The sequence below is a fragment of the Gallinula chloropus genome (assembly GCF_964237585.1).
Source record: "Gallinula chloropus genome assembly, chromosome: 14".
Taxonomy (NCBI): domain Eukaryota; kingdom Metazoa; phylum Chordata; class Aves; order Gruiformes; family Rallidae; genus Gallinula; species Gallinula chloropus.
Genome location: NC_140099.1, coordinates 15,862,836 through 15,885,420, shown reverse-complemented (window position 1 = coordinate 15,885,420; position 22,585 = coordinate 15,862,836). Strand labels below are relative to the sequence as shown.

General features: G+C 39.5%; 1 protein-coding gene across 1 annotated transcript in view; it reads right to left on the bottom strand.

Moving 5' to 3' along the window:
• Nucleotides 1-2,749: 2,749 nt before the first annotated feature.
• The window catches only part of TDP1 (tyrosyl-DNA phosphodiesterase 1), a gene marked incomplete at its 5' end in the record, with an annotated part of 45,248 nt that continues 25,412 nt past the window's right edge, over nt 2,750-22,585 (bottom strand). The window contains 2 exons of the mRNA XM_084270505.1: nt 2,750-3,168; nt 14,305-14,419. Coding sequence (XP_084126631.1) covers nt 3,095-3,168; nt 14,305-14,419 — 189 coding nt within the window. The 3' untranslated portion in view covers nt 2,750-3,094. The remainder of the gene's footprint in view (nt 3,169-14,304; nt 14,420-22,585) is intronic.

Below are 22,585 nucleotides of genomic sequence, written 5' to 3'. Positions count from 1 at the left end.
ATCAAGGAGTCCCCTCCTGTTCCTCCATTCTAAGCAAGGGAAAATACTGTCAGCTAAAGGGTGAACAACTTATTCTGATTAATACAACAGGGTTGCAATACCTTGAAAGCACTGCAGCAACATTAGAAAGCAGTAACCAGGCATTTGTTTGAGTAGAGAATTTTGATGCACAGAGAAGCAGAAAAGCTGGTATATTACAAAAAGAAAAAAGCCAAACATAAAGACTGCAGATAAACATAGGAACTTACTCCTCTGAACAACTTACACAGCTCCTCTCACCCTACTGTACTTTTTGCTATTTTTCTTTTGCCCTTCTGGGTGCCCACTGAAGTTGCTCAAAGAAACGCTGAGGTATGACAGAACTACTACGAACTGATGTCAGCGTCCAGTTAACACTCTGATATCCTGTGTCACAGGGATTAATTCCACAGCAGTAAAAGGTCTATAGGATTAGGCAACATCCTGAATTATAAAGAACATTACATCTCCATTCTAGCTTTTTCAAATACACACACTGAGTAGCCAGAGCATGTCACAGTGAGTAGCGATGCCCTACATTATTGATCTCAATATCTAGTTCTTGGTATCCATCTTTATTAATTTTCATTTACCTGGACTTTTGTGTGCAGTTATTTCCAATACTTTGCTTGCATAGTTACAATACCAAAACCATAGAAAGCCTTAACAGCAGGAAGGACAAGGAATTAATTCCTGAAGAAAGAACGCTGATGCATTTAGGAAAGTCACCAAATGAGACGTCTGTAGTACTGATGCATGCTTGCACACCTAGTGTAGAACAAAACACACGGTACCCTTCACACCTTTTTTACCTTTTGTGATGCTGGATTTAATTCCAAATGCAATGAAAGGACTCTAGATAAATCCCTGCATCACAGTCTGCAACAAACCAAAATCAGATCATTGACTCCAGTAAGAAACTGCAGTGCTACACTGTCCTTGACAGAAAATTTAACCTTTTCAGAACCACAAGCAACCACTAAGTTTCCTTCCTTGTCCCAGGAGAGAGAAAATCTCATTACATTAATGACTGTAGCAATGCAGTCCAATATTGAAGTGCCACTGTGAAACCAAATTTTCAGTTGTCCACCTTGATGTCTCCTTCTGTGGGGTGCCACATCCTCCTGCACCTCTGCAGAGCTTCCTTCCTTTCCACCCTGTGACCTCCCTGATGGGCGGTTTGTAACACCAGTATGGGACCCTCTGCAGCTGAGGGTCCCGAGTCAGCTGAGCTTCTACAAAACACAACCGATCCCGTTAGCCATTAGAATGGGCCAGGGCTTGATCAAAGTGTTTTAGCCATTTCAACACAGAAAAACACACCACTTCCTTCTTTGCAACTCTATGCTGCAGAAGTGTATGCACATTATTTGCACAAGTACTGATAGATAAACTGATAAATATTGATACTATAAAATCTTACACCAATATCATAATAGAAAGCACTTAATTTCAAAGAGGGACCAGAACAGATTCATTCTCAGCAGTAGCAAGAGAAATTAATCAACAATTTATTGAGTAAAAAGATACTGTGCCAACTAACCAGTACTTCTACAGATAGCATTGCTGTTTTTTTTTCTCATTTTTAAATTTGAACTACATTTTAAGAATAAAGTAGAAGCACACGAGTCAGACCTAAATAGCACTTTAACTAGATCCCAGAATCAAATCCAGTTACATACGTCAGACATCCTGCTGTGGTTACTGTAATTTGTTTTTTCCTCGTTATTCATAGCTCCACTTTGCAAATGTTAGGGCCTTGATGTGAAAAAAAAAATTATTAGGGTGGTATGAAAAACAGAATTTCAAAATATTCAGCACAAGAAAAATGTTACGATTTTATTCTGACAGTTAAGAAGTGTTCTTAAGTCTGTCCTGGCATCTGAGAGGGGCTACACACCTAGAAAATTGCCACAAGTTTTGTCAAGAGCCTTCTGTACAGCTGCAGCGTGTCATGAAGCCCAGCTGGGTTTGGGTTGCACAGACCTGACTGCAAGACTGTTGCCACCCTGTAGTTTTAGTTCTCTTCAGAGAGTTTCTCACCTTTCAGGAAGAGCACTGTTTAAACAGTTAACAGGGACTATATGCATGTCTGTTTCGCCCTAGCTCAACCTTTTTTGGAAGCTCCCACCTCTGCCACCCAGCACTGCCTGGCTTCTGTGCTCACACCACAGTCCAAGCTGCTTTGGGTCACAGCTTTTCCTGAGTTTTCCTAGCAGAACTCATCGCTTGGTTTATTTTCTTCCCACCGATGGGCTTCAGAAGGATCTTGGAACACTGCAGTTACCTGAACCTTGGGGAGCTGAAGTTAAATCATGCAACACTACCAAAAGAATGAGGTGGCAGTGGAACAGCTATGCAGTCAGAGTATTTGCAATCCAGAGGGAATTCTGAACAACCACACTGTACTACGAGACTTCCGGGCTGCTCACACAACGCACAGCACCCAAGCCCATCCACTTCAGTTTGGTGTTTTGGACAGTAACTGGGTGTCTGCAAGGGAAAAGGGTGGTTGGGAAGGGGATTAGGAAACAACTTAGAAGATGAATATGGTAAGAAGCCAAACCAGCAAATAATAAAGCTTGCATCAGAAGTGCTAATTACAAAGCAAAGTTTCAATCCAGTTTGAGATGTACACTCTTAGAAGATAGAACAAAGGTTATAGAAACAAGATTCACTTTATTTTTATATAAGTTTTACATACAATAACTTTTAGTCCAGCTACTGGGGCAAACTGACAGTCTTTTAGAACAGTAAATATTAAACTCGTTACAGCTAACAATGCAGAGAGAATATCTGAGAGTAGTCTACACTTGTTTTAATCTTGAAAAGTGTATTAAGAACAACAGTAAGGAAAAAGAATATAAAAAGGTACTAAAAATCCAGGCTCATTTGTAAGACTATGGTTATAGATTCACCAAGAACCTCCCGGTTACCAACACTTCAATGTTTCTTTCAACTACCAGTTACCCATTACAGCAGGCACTACAGCTTAAAAAACAGAAATAAGAAGTTTTCCAAGTAGCGTGGCAGGCTCAGTGTCAGCAAGTGAAATGTCAGAGACAACTGGAAACATTCACGACGGAACCCACATATTTCCGTGTGTATCAGGGGCGTTAGTGTAAGGAATGTTCCAAATCCATGGTTGATCTGTAAACCAAAACAGAAACACGCTCATTACAAATTCAGTTGTTTCACATAAAATTTTGATCCTCTTTTCCCCCCTTTCTTCTGGAGGAAGGAGGAAGTAAAAGTTCCCGCTGATTTCCACAAACCCCCATGTGCAGTTTCAGGTTACTAGAATTCAGCTATTTTTTAGAATGGTAAGGTTTAGTTTTCAAAATGATTTGCTTTCCTCAAAATATTGCTTTAAATGCAATCATCATAACCCAACATACTCCCCACCAGCTGTAAAGTAACTATATTGTATACGGTAGACAAGAACAGTAACACAGCCAGCCAAATTTGGCCTGGCCCCCTGGCAGCAAGTTTGGTTCTGCACATCTCTTAACCAACAGAACTGTAAGTAAAGGCTGTAGGATATTTGTATTTTTCACACAGACAGCAAGAATTCAGCATCTAAGAACCACGCTGCCGCGCTCCAAAACGTTCACATTCAAATCTCATTTCTTCAAACATGTTTAGATGAGAAACAGGTGTCCAGCAGACAGTTCCCTCCCTCCACCTCTCAGAATACAGAAGCTATTCCCACTCCTGGGAAGGAGAAAAGGCAACGCAGCAGGAGCCAACTGCTAGCTCTGCAACCTGCTCTAGGCTCTTCCTCCTACCACATACATGTTGCAGAAAAGCAGCTGGTCTGTGAAGCTGAGTTACTATGCTACTCCTCTCAGGCTACTCCTACTGAAATACAGAGAGAATGCCTTCAATCCTTTCAGGGATTCTTCAAGTAAGAAGTTTATGTAAGTCTCGCCTGCTTCTTTTCTCCTACAAAATGAGCCCTGAAGGAGAACAGTGACATTAATCTGTGCAACACAGAGATTAAACCAAATCGTACTGAGAATTACAGGAGTAGTTAATTCATCAAACCCAAGCTGCTCACCTACATGATATATCTGTATGCTTGATAAAGAACATTTGCTACGTACTTGTCTACTGAAATTTTAGGTAAGCTATAGATTATGATTACTGCCCAATTTTAAGTTTATAGGACCCAGTGCCAGCTTTCACAATATATGAAGAGGAGAGTAAGAAAATGCCAGAAGCAATAATGAAGGGATGTAGAAATTGCACAACAGCACAGTGACGAGTACCACACCAATTAAACACGGGGCAGGGAGAACACTCCTAACCAAGCACTCATCACTACTTGCTACTACAGCGTGTTTAATTCTACTACTGTAGTTCCAGTATTTTGCAGTGAAACATATCCCTCCCTATGTAAATGCCTTACAAAACTGTCTGCTTACAATAGTAAGAGAGCAATAGGAAAATGCTTGAATTTACAATGAAATTGAATCTGCTTGACTTGGAAAGACTCTACATTTAGAATTTAGGAAGACTGATAGGGATGCTTCAAGTCACAGGAATGTGATCACCAGAGAAAGAACAGCCTGTGCTGTTACAATATTACTGTGAGGAAAATAAAGGCAAACAGCCATGTCCTGCCCTGATCTAAAAATCAAAATACAGCTTCTGGATGGAAGAAGTTGGTTAGCTTTTGGGTAAGGTGGACAGGTGATTTCCAAGCACAAAAAAATAAAAGGCATTAGAAACTGAAAGAAACTATAACACTTAACTCAGAGTGCACTGCCAAAAAAGGTCTTTAAGTTACTGGGTCAACTGCAGGATATCTAGGTTTTGAGTCATCTCTTAAACAACCCAAAACAAAAAAAGGAGCACTATTATTTCCCTAAGCTACTTCTATCAGTGTCCTGACTGAGAGCCATGCATACCTTTTGTATTTTAGGTGAATACCTTACCGTGTAGTAAACATTAATAGTTATAAGAATGGCTACAGAATAAAGCAAATGTTGGAAAAAGCACTGAAATTTGGTCATTGTCCTCTATGACATCAGAACAGAATGGAATCTGTCACATGATGCAGCTTGGACCTATCCATCTTCAATACCATCTGCAGTTACACTGTTTAGTTCAGCAAAACATATAGCCAGAGGAAGACTCAGATGTACAGAAACAACTTCAGTCACCCCTTGGAGCACTCAGAGGCGTCAATACCTAATTTAGTTCTTTTTAATTGTGGCTATCTTAATTAAACTTTAAGGTACCTATTAACATACTTCATTCTATTAATAGGATGGCATTGCTTTGATAAACCACCTGATACTCTTAAATTTATCACTGAATCAAATCATTCAGTTATTTTCAGAATGTCAGATCCAATTTAAATTGTTTCTCACTGTTACAGTGTAAGAGGCAGAAGAGGCCTGTAACAAAACACCTCCATGTATACAAAAACATCTCTGTATTACAAACACTGTTTTCAGTACAAATCCAAAGCAGCACCTCATACTAGCTACCATGAAGAAAGTTAACTCTCAGGTGAAGCCAGGGCAGTATCTTTTAACAGGAGCTACAGTGACTGTGTACCAACACTGTGTGACCGCAGCTGCTTCGCACTGAGCACTGAAACGACCTCTGGAAAGTGAAACCCTATGATCTTCTGGGGTTAAAACACCAAGCTAACCATGCCCTACTTATAGCCCAGCCAGATATATTTGAAGTGTGCTCAATCTACCTACCTTCCACACCTTTCAAGCACAGTTCTTTGTTTCTGACACGCTAATTTTGTCTCAACTGCACCTTACAGGAATTGGTCTGTAGCGGCCTAGTATGGCTGCCAGCCCCTCGCCCCACTGTAAGCATCAGAGCCCCAGCACTAGAGCTGGCACACAGTAAAATGAATGAGGCTGCTGCTACCCCACCGCTACTTCAAGGTTATCTGAAATCTCTGACAAAGCCAGCGCCATGGCAGGCTCCTGGAGACATCACATTTCACTGCAAGACAGAGGTGCCCTAGAGAACACGATGAATTTTCTCAAGAACACCGGATTAACCACTCAAAGAATCCCCCACGTTTTCAGATCGTGTTACAGACTATGAAAGCATGACCTGACAAAGGTACAGCAAGGTTGTAAATTACTACTGTTAAAACTTGTGAAACAAGTGCAGTATACTAGTATACTACGTAGGTCAAACACATGCCAGCAAGCCATCTTAAAACTTCACATTCTAAGTATGACAGATGGCAGGACAGGATGTACAGCCAAAACCAGAAGAGTCACTGAATTACAGGAACATGCAATCGAATAGTCAAGCATAAAATACAATTACAGCATCTTTGTTATCCTCTTCCTAAAATTTCAAATACAAGTGTGAGTGGAGATCTGGGTGATAGCTACTCCTTTTTGATTTCTAAATGCAGGCTGGATTCTTGCATATTTCACATCTTCCAACTGAAAAAATGTAGCTTTGAAGTAGTAAGTGCACACATACACAGAAAGGTTACTCACAAATAGCTAGTTCTTCTAGTCATTCTACATACATCTTCTAAACACAGCAATTTACTCCCTGCTGCACAAGATTGGAAAGTAACACCTCAGCCCCTTTTCTCCCCTCCCTTTGGATGAGCATAGCATTTAAAAAGGAATGCATCTTGTTTCTCTCAATTCAAGAAAATCATACCTGAAAGCTCTCAAGAAGGGACAAAGGCAGACTGGATATAGATGTGGAATCAATAATATTATTGGCAAAAACTGCAATAATTCCTGAAGGCTAGGACTGTGACCACTCCTTGGGGAAAAATAAGAAGAAAACCCAATAGTGCAGTTTAAAAATCAGGATTTGCTTTGTTTGTCAAAGTGTTGATGAGAAAAAAAAGTCTTTTGCACTTTTCTGAGGCACTTCCCAAGTTATTCTAAAAAATATCTCCTTGATATACTTAGGTGTTAAAAAAGTTCCATGTTCCTCAGTCAGTAAACTGTGTAATACTTAAGTGACACATTAAGTGGTATTTCTTCACTAACACAAGCAGCTTGTACCTCTTCCCAGGCAAAAGGTACAAAAGGATATATCCCTTTCTGAAACACAAGCCAGTTGTAAGAAATTTCTCAATGGGGGGAAACAAATGTGATAGAGGCATCAGTCCTCAAGCACCCTAAACAAAATGCTGTGCTTCTGTGAGAGGATCAACCCAACTGGTATCAGTAAGAGAGGTAACAGCATTATTGCAGCTGAGATGTGTCAATGGAGCTCAATGGAGAAGGAAATAAAAATCTTAAATATTACTGAAGGCTCAAAGAAATATTATTTATAAAGATATCTTGCTAATTAAGACTAGCTGTTGTCTGCAAACACCAGACTGGATCATTTTCTATTCTCCTTCCAGGGAACTCTCAAGTTGTATTCCTGGTCTGCAGGTTTTGTTACCTTAGCATCATCAATACATTGAGCTCTGCCACAGCCTTTTTTGTTACCACAGCCTGAGCCTGCTGGTTAACAACAGAAGAGTTCAGGAGAACGTTGATTTTATATAGCTTATCTGTCAACATATTTAGCAGTATTATCAGCAACAAAATTATTATTATTTAAACTCTTTAGAAGTTTTGCCCTGAAGATACAACTGCTCCCCACAAAAGGCCTTCTGCTCTTCAGCTGACAGTAGGAGGCAAACAACTGCAATCACCCAAAGCAGCAATTTGCAAAGAGTTAGTAACATGCATGTTGCACACAACAAATGTTATCTGCTAAAAATTAATGAGGTCTTTTGTCACCTCAGAATAGGAATGATTTTAATCTTTATTTTAAAACTACCAGATGTAAAACGTGCATTTTATTCCCTGCAGCAAGAGAAAGATGCAAGCTATGTATATACTGCACAATAAAACTGGTTTGTGCTGGTAATTTCAAGCAGCTGGGAAGAAATAGTATAAAGGAAAAATGCCCAAGTGAAAGTTCTCTGTGCACCCTTAACTTTGATCTGTTAGGATGACATGCTGTTACATTTCCTCAGACTCCAACTACAGATCTTGCAATCTACACAAGATGGATCAAATCACATATGTTCAACAACTAGACTGGGCATCACACATCTATCCTGAAAAAGAATAACCAAAATTAAGTGCTTTTAAAAAAATCTGGGGTTGATTAACTATTGAAGCAAAATATCAACCATCTGATGAATCTGCCCTCTCACAATGAGGCCCTCAACTAATGATCTGAAGCATCTTTTGGAAGACCCCTCTTCGCAAAACGCAAGCTTTGAGCCCAAAGAAACTGGTGGTAGGAATGTGGCAAATGAGATCAGATCGATTGGCCCTTCATGGTCTTCAAGTCCCCATGAAAATAGTACAAAGGAGTGGTCAAACCAAACAGTGCCTCTCTAACTCAAGCTGCCTCACATATGAAGTGTTATTTTTCACCTGGTCGTTATAGAAACCCTGTGGATAAGCAGGTTTTGCTGTGCACCCAAATATTATGCTCGGACTCTGGGAGGCCACCTCAGAAAGTGTCTGGTGTCAAACTGTCTTAAGAGTTTCAATCTCCAACTGCAGGTTTACCAGTCAGTAACAATGCTTTTGATTCCACCTAGGAAGGGACTGGATGCCAACACAGACTGAGACTGGTTCCAACCCTCGCTCCCTGCCCTGGTATATGAGCTACAATGACAATGTATACGTGCTGCTTGGAAAAAAAAAAAATGGACACTAAGCTTCCAAACACACTCAGATGTACATTTACCATTGCAACCAGTGTTTAATAAGTGAAATATCCTATATTCAGTTTAGGAATATCACTAGAAATAGGACTAGCTTCCAGCCGTCATCTCAGAAGAAAGGGTATTCTCTTAGTGTTTGTACCATTTTAAGCACACTGACAAGACCTCAAGTTCTCCAAAAATTGGTTTAGGATTCTGCCAATCAAATTCTTTAGAACTCTGTAAAGTACACAGGTTCCATGTAGCTTTGCAGTATTAATCAGAAAAAAAGATTATTGGAAAATGTGAATTACTTCCCCAGAAGTCATCTTAATTTTAATTTCTTCAAAAATATTTTAATTACTTGACAGAGAAAGTGGAGAACTTTAGAACCTCCAAGAAAAAACAAACATGGGAGAAAGGCAGAGACCACATACAGTGACATTTTCCCACAACTCATCTGACCTCCTGAGGGTACAAGCAGGTCCCTGTAAGGGAGCTCCCAGTAATAAAGGATTCTTCTGGCTTACCTAGACAAAGCACTTATCTCTTCTGTCACACTCTGACACACTCTGTCATTGGCACAAGGCAGGATAAGTGAAAGTTATCCTTACTCTTTAAATAATAGGATAAACACAAATATCTAAACCTACCAGGGCTGGAGCCAAGTATGCCATGAAGTTTGTCTCGTTTTATTCAACAGAACAGCAGCTGATGTGCAATAAACAGGACTGAGTGTTACTGATTTCCTGAAATCACTACAAATATTTACCAAATGTGATTTCACCATACTCCCAATTGCCACTTATTAAAAACTGGGCAAAATATCAAGCACTAAAGATCTGAAGTTACAAGTTGAAGGTTAATTTGCTCTTCCATGTAAGCATTGCAATGGAATATTGAACAGAGAGCTCAGTGTTTCACATGGAGAGCGCTGTTCTTGTGAGACATGTCACAGATCCTTTTGTGCATCCATAAGGAAATGAAATCACAGCTGTCAGAGGCTGCAAACTTCAGCTAGAGAACTAATGAACTGTTAAGTGGACTGTTCATTTCTCCACAATGCTTCAGCTTGCATTAAAGCAGATTTCCATCTTATTTGCCCATCATCCTTCCAATCTCCTGAAGCATGAGATTCGACAGCTTTAACCCCCAGTTACAAAAGCTAAAATAGATTTCCCCACTGGAAAATAATGAAATACATCGTAATACAAATTGTTAGAATGGTTCAGGAAATAAGTCTTTACCAAAGAGGAAAATAAAGTTTAATGCAATTCATATAATTAGCATATATATATTGAATAATATATAGCTTCACTCTAATTTTAGATTAAAACTGAGCTGGAACCAGCCTTGTTTTCTTGTATATACATATATTCTTCCATACACATACTACTTATTAATCAACTAACAGCTATTAGTCACCTGAACAGCCAGTTTCTTTCCTTGATGTATATGCTGAAGACAAAACTACATAAGAAATACGTTGTTTATCAGAAATCACTTACTCTCCCTTCTTCATAGGTTTTTCTTCCAGGGTGTGTAAGAAATTCCAGAGCATTTTGAACTACGACTCAGAAAAAGCTTAAAAAAATTACCTGCAACCCAGTCACAATTAAAGTAACTGCTCACAAATATATTGCTAGCCCATGCCCTTTTAAGTAGCACAGTAAGAGAGTGCTGTAACAAGTGTGTGACATCACTAAATCTGAAATCTGGCAGAATAATAATGTAGAGAAATCTTACAGAAATGTTTCATCTGCTGAGGTCTCCTTAAAGAGGCAGCAAACAGCCAATTATGCAGAAATCTAATCACATTTAAATGTACCTAGAAAGTTAAGTGCAACTCACTAGGAACAAACCAGTTTGAGACTTAGTTAAATTTTATTCTGTGTTCCGTTCAAATGGAGGGACTCTGGCTGTCCATGTATTGTAAGTGCAGCTCTGTACCAGTCTGAAATACAAGTGAAAACTAAAGGAAAGCAGAAGGAAAATTTTAAATCAGTTCTGTGTCACAGAGGTCATACATCATAATTACCATACTAGTCAATTACCCTACCTTAAAGCACATCAATACATCCTTCAGTGATCTACAGCTCAGCCTGTGATTACATTTCAGTGCAGGATAATTCACCCTCAGCTTATAATATACAGAAACCTTCGGAACAACAAGAAGAAAATCTTCAAGATTGTTTCTCCAAGAGATCCCATTTTTCTGCTTTGCCGAAATTTAAATTTTAGAATGAAACCCACTGACTAATGACACAATCCAGGAAAAGTTGAACAAGTCTTCTGAATGCTTTTTTCCTCCTTGTTATGTGGGGTGAGGGAACAGGAACCATGTTATTTCATTATTATTGAACTTAATGGACTCTAAAAGATCGTGAATCAACCTCATGAATTATTATAGCTGAAACTAGACAGATTATTTATAAAATTTACTGAGGAGTTTATCATTGTACATCCTGAGATGTATTTTATTGCTTTTCAAGTTCAAGATGCATTTATTTCATGGTAATAGTTTTCACACTGGAAGTCTGGTCCCATCTGACAAACGCTAATTAATACAACAGAAAGCCATTGTGACAGAATGACAAGGAACCTCTGCAATTAAATTATTTCCACAAACTAAGGAACTGCTTTTCTTTCACTTTCTTATATTATGTAAGAGTGTAATTCTGCAACACGATCCAAGATTCGAACTGCCATCAATACAGGTATTTTCTTCTACTTAGAACTTTACATAACAAATATATGGCCGTGCTCCTGACTATCAGTTCACTGTTCTGCCTGCTTATTCTCCCTGCTGCTGCTGCTAGGATTTTTTTCGTTATATGAAAGCGATGTGCACTTTTGTTTTCCCATGATTAGAGAATCTGAGTTCATGGAAAATCCCTGGGAGCCTTTTCTCCTTCAATTACAGGGATCAGTCAATATGGTTTCTTTAGGGAAAGGATAATTACTTGCATTTCTGCTTCTCAAGACTTTATTAAGAAAAATCTATTTATATGACTCTCCAAAGACTTTGGGAGTTGATAACTGTATTATTAAGGACAGATTATCTTCTGAGTCCATCCTATAACATGGGAATTCTTTAAACATCTTTCCTGCCAGAGACTGAGGAACTGAGACAGAATATTCAGGAAAGAGATATGAAAAGGCACAGGCAGCTGACTTGGCTTCTACTGCCAAAGCTTAGACAACTTGAATTTGGACGTTTGTTGATCTCTCAGGAGAAAGCTGATCTACAGACAAATGGCTTCTCTAAAGAAATAAGCCTTCCATACAACAAAGTAAAAAAAGTTATTTGGAAAAAATCTTTACATTTACCTGAAACATGTATAAAATTGACTGACACAGCAGGCCAAGAAATTAAAAGAACATTATTCATTATCCAACTGCATTTTCATATGAAGGTATTAGTATAACACACTGCAAATATACACAAATTCTAATTTTTAATCTTTTGTTTTAAAATAAAAAATTATTTGTACCACCTTTTAGAAAGATCTTCCAAAAAACATCAGTTTGAGCATCAGCAGCCAAGCAGACAGTGCTTGTGTGTCCCAGAGAACAACAGTTACAACTGGTTGTACATGATAATTCATCCACCAGGTGCACTTACTAGAACATCAACTAATATTTGACCACTGACACTTGTAAGAGGAGTTGAAAGCCAGGTCAATAATAATGACAGCATGTAATACATCCTTCCCCCTTAGCTAGTAACTCCGGCACAAACCCTGCTGCTCCTCCCCATTAACTGTACTGAAATGAAAAGCATGTGTTGTACTAAATAAAACAGTGTAATGGATCCTATGATTATTTCTACATTGAGCCAGTATTTTTCCCTGGGAAAAAATGAAATGCCATTTAAGAATTCTTTCAGGTAAGCAGCAAGTTCTTAAAGCAGACAAATGATTTTTACAAGTTACAAGCATCCAATCAAACAGGAGTGCCTGGCGGGTACCATACTCAAGGATTTTGGCTTCTGCAATTGTGAATCTACCTATGAGAAGCCAGGTTTGTTGGGAGCTGATGGGATTCACCTGGCCAAGCAAGGCAAGAGTCTCTTTGCCAACAAGGTGACCAGACACACAAGTAGGGCTTTCACCTAGACTCAGCGGAGGAAGGAGATGGGAGTTTTGAGAAACACAAGTGAAATGCTGCCAAGGAATTAGGTGACATGGTGACCAGACCAACTGAACTGCCACTATACCAATGCACACAGCATAGGTAACAAGGAGTTGGAAGCCACTGTGCAGGTAGAAAGCTGTGATCTGATCAATATCCCTGAACCTTGGTGGGATGAATCACATGACTGAAGCACTGCAATCGACAGCCATCAACTGCTCAGAAGGGACAGGCAAGGAAGAGAGGTGGGTGAGGGTTGCCCTTTATGTTAAGGAAACCTGGACTGACTGCACAGAACTGTGTTTGAAAAACAGTGAGCAACAGGTTGGAGAGCTTAAGGATGAAAACTCAGAGGTCAAGCCAACAAAGGAGACCTCGTGGCTGGTGCTTACCACAGGCTGCTCCATCAAGAGGATATTGCCAAAAGTCTTATTTCAACTACAGAAAGCATTGTGTTCACAGGCTCTGACACTGCTGGGGGACTTCAGTCACCCTGAAATGATGTCCATTTTTATTTACTGTGTAAGACTAAGCCTATTTAATTCTTAGCTTTTAAACATACTATCTGCCCACATCATTTTTTAGTTTAAAAAAAGAAATCTACGGCAAGTTTTGAGTTGCTATAAACACTGTCTTCCCTGAATGCTTTGTTACTCTCTATCATTTCAAGTCCAGCTGTTGATAGTGGTGGTGTTTTTTTCAGATCATGACTTCTCAAAAAAATAATTAGTCTTTCTGCATTAGTTTTAAGAACAAAAGTATAAAAATTTACTCTTTCCAACCATGGGCTGCACATCACCACCGTTATCCTCAGTTCATTTTCAGCTTTAGTTCATTTTTAGTAGCACTTAGTTATCACTTTCCTGATCTGCATGTTCTAGAGATAGTAGCAGATGCAGAGAAGGTTGAGATTTTGTAAACCTCTTCAAGTGTTATGAAATATATCCCCTCTTCCCCTCCAAGGAGAATTTTAACACTGATTTTCAAGAAAATGATGCCTGTAACTATGAAATACAGAATGGATCAAAAGCATCTCTTCCCACGTGCAGCATTTTTTCACGTTTGCTCTATGGTATTTCATTCACACCTCATGTCCAGAGGATTTTTTTTTTTCCTCACAGTTGGTCGCTTCCAAAAATTCATCTTTCAACACTCCTTCCTTCATTAGTTCTGCAGAAAACCATCTTGCTTCCATAAAGAATATCTATTTCACTTAGGCATGCAAGAATCTCAGAAGAGGAATAAAAAAAATACTGAGGTTGTCGATCCAAAACTTAAACAATGAAGTTTGGAATCAGAACTAAAAGTCTCCATAGTTTAAGCAGAACATGGGACTGGTACCATCTCAAATACAGTCATGCCACAGAAATGTTAAAACAATGCTTTAGAACATACCAGTGTTGAAATGACTCAGAGTTACTCAGATCAGTTTGCTCCATACGTAACAGATGTGCTTCTCTTCTGCACTCACGCCTTACCTTTGCTCCCGTATTGTTCTGGTGGCAGGTCATAAGGGACAGGAAAATGTGTTGCTGAATCACTGCTTTCTGAAAGCATTCTGCCTCTCACAGGGAAGTAGCCTTTGTCCAATCCCTGTGAAGGGAAACATACAGAGCAAATTAGTTCTGGAAACAGACAAACCTTATGATTTTTCTCAGCAAGACTTATTAATAAATAAAATGCTTTGGCTCTACTACTGATTGGAAAGTTGCTTTAGGAAGTAGCTCAGAACTCTTCATCGGGCTCTTCTCTATGTTTTGCATCCATTGGCTTGGCCCCACTGGTAGGTCCACATCTGATGTACTCTGCCTTCTCAGTCCTGGACAGATATGTCACTGTATTTCCATGTTCACAGGTAAACACACTTGTGGCCTTGCTTGTGTGAGCAATTCTATCCAAACTGCTAGGTCTTTGCTAGTACCATATGAGCAGCATATCTCAATACAGGATGTTGTTTCTTTTGCATAAAAGCATGTGGATATTGGAATAGAATTTTAATTATTGAACAAAACATTCACTTCTAATGTGTAAAATACTTAACTACTAGGAAAAAGCTTTACAAGTTTTCTCTGTTCATTTTCATGCTAACCATGTTAGCTGTTTGCTGCTGCATGAACTGAACTAAAATTCAACTTATGATACAGAAACAAGTCTTCAAACCTATGCTTTTCAGCTATCTTGGGTAACACCATCCATGGATGCTTAATAAATTTAATGAAGACCCGGAACTGTTTGCATAAAAGTTTCAGAGACTACACTTGTATTAGAATGACAGCCTATTCCAAACAAGGTTAAGGACTACTAAAAAAAAAGCTATAATGCAACACAAGGCAGAGAGATTTAAAGCAATTCAAGTAGCTTTGGCAGATAATATTGCTTAGCCACTTCTCCAGAGAAATTGGATCCCATTCATCAACTGTAATGAGTTATACAAAAGCAGATCTCCAATACTGAGATTTCTAATAGCCTATTGTCAATTAAGTACAATTTAATTAGAATAGACTAAAAGTTTAAAAGCTGTAAAACTTCTATTATTTATTTCTAAAACAGTACTGAACAATGATACTTTTCTTTATAAAACTTATGGTTTTATAAAGTAAAACTGTAGAATCATGGAATAGTTTTGGTCTGAAGGGAAGCTTAAAGGTCATCTAGTCCAACCCCCCTCCGAAGAGCAGGGACACCTCCAACTAGATCAGGAGCCTAGTTCAACCCAACCTTGAATGCTTCCAGGGATGGTAAATCTGTTGCCTCTCTGGGCAACCTCTGCCAGTGTGTCACCACCCTCACTGTAAAAAATTCATTCCCTATATCTAGCCTGAACCCACCCTTTCTTAGTTTAAAACCATTAGGCCTTGTCCTGTCACTATAGGCTGTAGTTATGTCTATCTCCATCTTTCATATGAGCCCCTTTTACATATTGAAAGGCTGCAATAAGGTCTCCCTGGAGCCTTCTGTTCTCCAGGCTGAACAGGCCCAACTCTCTCAACTTGTATTCATAGCAGAGGTGCTCCAGCCCTCTGATCATCTTGAGGGCCCCCCTTCAGGCTCGCTCCAACTGAGCTTTCCTGTACTGAGGGCTTCAGAGCTGGATGTAGTGCTCCCAGTGGGGTCTCACCAGAAAAGAGTAAGTAGGGGGTGAGAATCCCCTCTGTGGACCCGCAGGCAACACGGCTTTTTATGCAACCCAGGATATAGTCTTCTTTCTCAGCTGCAAGTATGAAGTGCTGTTTCATGCCCAAATATTAACCTATACTCTGTCCAAGCTGTGGAATCCATCTGGTTTTATGGGATTGCTGTTTCATGACAATGCAACCACATGTCTTAATTACCACTAAATAATCCCAACATGAGCTAAACTGACAGTCCCATTTACATATAGCACTTTTACAATACATAAGTTGTTCTTTACTGCAGTTTTACCTTCGAGAAAGTTGAAGGAAATAACATCCCAAAGCATGGGATACAAAGCAGCATTACACATTTTCCTTTGTTAGCATAACAGGGAAAAGGGAGAGATGCCAAAGAGAACGTTGAGTTGTGTTACAGTAGTCTTAGCAAGTCAGTTCAAGAAATTCATTCAGAATATAGATTTTTGTCTCAGAGCTCAAACCAGAAACTCTTAGTTATGATGTCTGAAACAGCGTGCTATTTCAAGATAAAAGCCACTGCCTTTTACATGAAGAAACAGAGGAAACAAACAAAGTCCATGCTAAAGGACTGTGTGAATGAAAATCCATTTTAAATTTCCCCTTCTTATACCATTAAGTCAGTGGAATTTTGATAAGACTTCATTAAAACCAGGCCACAGCTTCTGTAGAGCTCAGCCTTTAAGTAACAAGCAATATATTCAAAACCAACCAATGCAAAGACAGGAAGCTCATAAATATCTAAGGGTTTGAAACTGGCTGAATATAAAAAGACAAAATTCAGATTATTAGAAAAAATGCAACAATCAAGTTGTACAGCTTTACTTCCAGTAAATCACAAGGACAGGGAAATTTCATGTAAAAATGCAAATAGCCATACTTATGTCTGTAGTGGAAAGAACATGAAATAAAGCAAGGATGCTACAGCTTACAAAGAAAAGGAACTGTGTAAGTGGTGGCAAGAGCTTTCTTCACAATTCGGAGTAGCCAGGTTTCAGTTGGTGGAGGGTCTGGGTGGTATGCAGTCCTAGACTGCAAACTCAAACGGCTTTTATGATGTTTGATTGCCTGAGTGCCTCTGAGCTTTTCTCTGAGTGCTACATGCAGCTAGGAGAGAAATGCAAAATGGGAGAGAAGACTCCTCTGCTGTATGGAGAGTTGGTTTTTATGCTACAGTGAACTTGACACATGCCTGATCTAAAGCAACAAAGCTACACAGCTGTTGCCTGCCTCCATCCCAGCTGGGTATGGGTGTAAGCACTGCTATCAAACCAGGTAGCACAGATCACCACCTTCCTGGGCCTCCGCATACCTACACAGTAATCACAGTTTAAGACAAGTACCAAGAACCATGCCACCTCAAGGTCCATTGCAGTAGCTGCTTTTCACACAATATTCACAAAAAAAAAGCACTTGTCAGAAATTAATCACATTTTCTTTCCTGTTAGCCAGCTTTCTCCCCCCCAACGCAGCAATGTCTTTGCTACTGCTTAATTTCTTCTACTCTCCGCGGCCTACTACTGCTCAGGTGTTTCTTTCCAGGCATTTTGCTTCCTTCTCATTCTACACCTTTGCATTCCTCTGCCTTGTTCTCAGTAGTCACCAGATATATTTTACACTCCTCTTAAGAATATTATTTCTTCCCTAATGCTGTCCTCAAACCCTGCTAGAGGGCTCCAGTTGATCCCAACATTGTTTTATTTGTCTATCAATTTAACCTGTAGACATCTCCCATTCAGGAAAAGCTCATCTAAGACAAGACATTTAGCTTTCCTCAAAACATCCCTGAGTAAGTGTCTAGGTTACAGAATACATTCTTTAACAAGGTTCTCTGAGGAGATTGACATGCTTTTAAAAACAACTCTCATGTGTCTATCTTCACACAGAAGATCACATAGAAATTGAAATAAGTCACAGATTTTGTCTGTTTTGAACATTTCCTGGATGTTGACAGCTCTCGTTGCTGTTTCCAAAAACAAACCAGCATGATCTTGCCTAAAAACAATTCTGCCTGCCTTCTAACTTTTCCTCAGCCATATTCTAGCCTTCCATCATTTTCCCCTCTGCAGCTACATTTTGTTCTTTGATGGCTGCTCACAGCAATGCATTTTGAAATGTTAAGATACATTTCTCAGGTGGGATTTCTTTTTTTTTTTTGTACTTACAAAACTTGAGATGCTGTTGTGGACACTATTAACACCTTCTCATCATACATCGTAAAAGTAGGCAGCGGTAAGAAGAACAGGGAAAGAGGAACAGCCTTTAAACTCCCCCTTTCCAGCCTTTTTTGCCCCAAGCACAAGGCAGATTACAGACTATAAAAGCCACAGACAGAGAGGTAAGAATTGCTATCCCTACCTGAGTGAGAATTAACACTGATAGCACTAGAGAATTTTGATACTACTGAAGTCACTCCCATAGGAGACAGCAGATGATTCCACTAGCTGATCCTGGGTCTGACAGCACTAGGTGGGCAACAACCGGTAAATCTGCAACTACTATATTTGAGTTTTATATTCCCAAACACTGACTGGCTAGCACCTTATTCTTCAACAAGATGCAGGCATTCCAAACTTTCATGCTGTTTCACAGGTCAAGTTCAGTTTATCTTACAACCTTATCAGAGAAACTGTGAGGAAGAACTATTCAGAAAGCTTTCCATTAGACTGTTCCAGGAATTTTCTCCCAAGGAAATAATTACTGCAATCCAAACTCCACACTGTTAGGTGATGGGGTTTTCTCAGGATGTGTTACATGTTAAAGATGTGATTTATTTCAGCCTCTGCAAAGGAATCCCCAGCAGCTGAAAGAGCAAGCTGAACACGAGTGATAGTGAAGATGTAGGAGGTGAGAAATAGAACTGGAGATAGAAAGGAAGGCACAGTTCAAACACAGGACACTATCATTTTTCTAAACATTTTTTAATCAAGACAAGCTTGTGATCTAATGTCAGAATCAGCTGATTTTTTTCCCTAAACACTAAAACTGTAAATGATGACAGCTGCTGCTATGTTGAGAACAACCATTCAACATATTTGAGAGTCTGCATTAGCACACCAGGCCAAACCCCAACCTCAAAGCGTAAGTTCTGGAAACATTTTAAGAACCAGACAAAAATTGGCAGTCAACAGATGGCAAGTGAGGGACGATCCACTTCCAAATTTGTATCCAGCAGAAAATAGAAGGCACAAACCACAGAGCTAGTGGAGGTTTTAAGATTGGGAATATTAAAAGCATGCTTTGAAAGTCTTAACTTCTACCAGAATAAGTGTCATTAACTTTGTGATCAAACTGCATGAAAAAAACTGAAGATACAGAACTTTGAGAAACTGGCAGCATTAAACTGGCATTCCAACAGCCCAAGTGTACAGTCTCTCAATGCCCAGGAATGCTCAGTTATGTTTCAAAGTGCTTCATGTAGTTTGTATTCTGTATGTTTCTAGATGCAAACAAACTTTACCTTACCTTTCTGAAAAGGTGAAGCCAGTTCCCAGCATTGTTATGTTCACCTAAGGCTATTCTGCCACATGATGTGTTAAAACCAGTGAGCCAACAGAAGTCCTTAAAATCTAAGTTATTATAGAAGCACTTTATATGCAGAGTTAACTGCAGGGCATGTATATAGGAGAGATTCACAAGCTAAACGCTGCAACCTGCATGTCAGATGACTGCATCAGTATCTGCATCTCTGACCACTTCCTTGCTGTCATGTGCCTCTGCAGGCACTTTCCAGGCAAGAAAGCAGGGACAGCTGCAGTCCCTCTCTCTGCTTCACTCCCATATGAACCATACCATGGGAGTACCAACAGGTGACTTTTCCTAGTCACCAGTCTTCACAACTAAGTATTAGTATTTAGGAAACTGGGAGAAAAAGAACTAGGCATTCACTTCCAAAACAGTGTTACATCCTTTACAGTTTCAGATAGGCTTCAGTGAAGCTTCTGAAGTTCTGAGTCTTGAGTTTCAGATTCTCTCATGCACACTGGTAGAGTTTAGCACAGCCACCTGTGAAGAGGCACGTATCTGTGTGGTTTCTGTAATTTATGTAAGACAAAAAAAGCTGTGAGGGCTATAGATAAAGCCTTGTACTCACACACGGTGTCTTTAAGTACATACATTTTAAATGACTCTATTCAACAAAATCAAACTAAACTTTATTAGAATTGTGTTTCTCCTACATATACGTTTCTGACAATTCAATGAGCATCTTTCTCTTGAGAAACAAACAGCCTAACCTATTACATACCACTGGCCACACTATTCCTGATATGAGCCAGGATGCCTTCTTGCCCACACCACTGTCTCATGTTTAGCTGACTTATCAACCAACCCCCCCAGGTCCTTTTCCATTGGGAAGCTTTCCCACTGCTCTTCCCCAAGCCTGTATAGCATTGCATGGGGTTGTTAGGACCAAAGTGCAGGGCCCAGCACTTGGCTCAGTTAAACATCATACAACTGGCCTCAGCATATCAATCCAGCCTGTCCACATCCCTCTGCAGAGCCTTCCTACCCTCAAGCAGATGCACACTCCCAACCAATTTGGTGTCATATGCAAAGATGATCAAGATGGACTCAGTGAGCAAGAACCAGAGCTGGCTGTGAATGCTAGAAGCTCATAAGCATGTAAGGGAAGAAGAGATGTTCACAGAAGACACTATAGCCACCAAGTCAAGAAAGATTCAGGGATAAGCTGCTACACACATGCCTGCCTGTTACACTTTTCCACAAACATCTGTTCAGATATTTGAGATGTGCTTTTGATATGAGAACGTAAAGCATTCTACAACCCTAAAATATGGCTACTTCAGAGTTACTAGTGTGAAAAAAGGGAAATATCTGAAGGCTTTGCTTCACCATTTAAAATGCACAACACAATTTCCTCAGGCAGGTCCTAGCCATTCACACCTATTCTCATCCAGAACTTCATCCATCAATCAGCATTCTCCACAGACTGGTTCCAAAACCAGGCCAAAAGGTTATCTCAACATGATTCCTACACTGGCCTCCCTGTTCTCTTCAAGTTGCACGAGGAATCCACTGAGCACCAGTGCCAGTACAATTGGAAACAGCAAAACCAGCCATAAACAGGCTACAATCACAGTAGGGCCAACTGATGATGCAGTTCCACATGTTAAGCTTATCTACTGCTTGGACATGTTTGAGACTGAGGTACAATGAAATATCACTTACCAGTTAATTCTTTAATAGACTGATCTCCTGAGTCAGACAGGAACAGCAACCTACTTATAATCAGGACATGAGCCTGAGTTGCAGAAAGACTTCACTATGTACACATTACTCTTCCTAGACTGAGGGCCTAAGTCTACTGCACTTGGTTTAAGAGAGGCTGCAAGCATCAAATAAAAATGATTGGCACAATGCCAAGAATGTCAGCATCCTTTCTGCAAAGCTGAGCTCATCCTACTACTACTCCAAGGTCAAGATCTTAGCCAGGTTTGCATGAGTAGTTTGATCCACTATATGTATAGAAATTAGATTTACTCTAATGAGCAATTATCTTAATTCTTACCAATGGGTCCTTTTTACTGACTATACTCACAAAATTTCCATACACTTCGATGAGAAAGGATGACCCAACAGACAAAATTCCAGTCTCTAGAGGTTCATGACATCTTTGAAACGAATCATTTTTGACAGGCTGAGATCCAAGAGTAGATCCTATCACTTGAAAATTTACTGCAGTGTCATGAGACTGAAACACAGAGCATAGAGCAAGCTATGGATGCTAAATTAAATCTCATTTAAAGATACTTGGAACCATCTTCTTGAGATGCTGACTCCTAAAGCTGAATAAATGAAAAACTTTGCCAAAAGCATTGGTGTCTACTAAAAAATTAGAAATGCATTTAATTAATGACAGGCATGTCACTAATGGCAGCAACTTGTACAGATATGCCTGAGGAAGCCTTAAACTGATGTGGACACCAATAGCTCAGTAATTATAACATGATATTTACCATGCCTCTGTATTAGCTCCAGTTCTTGGACTGTTTTGCTAATTTGTAACTGAACTCTACTGCTACAACCATCAGCTGGCAATTCTCAAGAAACATCTTGTGTGCATTAAGCTATTTTTGGTTTTCAGATGTAAGATTAGATTACACATGCATCATAAGGATAAATTTACACTGCAATAGAAAACATCAGCCATTCAAATCCTTAATGCCTACAGGTAAGTTTTTCAGCAGTACTTACTTGTTGGCAGTGACTCATCCTTCTGATGTACATTTCTGCACTCTGAAAAGCCATTGGGTTCCTGAACAACCACCACCCCCCCCCCCAGCCATCTTGCCTACCCTTCTATTTTACAGGTACAACTGGAAGTTCAGTGCTGAAAATACCGTCCCCTTCCTTTTGCATTTGACACTGACTATATAAAATACAGCCTGTGTTTATTTTCAGCTTTGAGAAGAAATGAAAGCAGAACAGAAACTGTTTTTTATAGCTTTTTCTTGAGAGAAGGTAGAAATTAAAGATGAAAACTAGAGCTTTGTTAGTGCTGTAAGGTTATACACAAATTAGATAGGACAGCACAAATACACTACCACAGTCTTTTCTATGGGACAGTCACAACCACCAAGACAGCAAG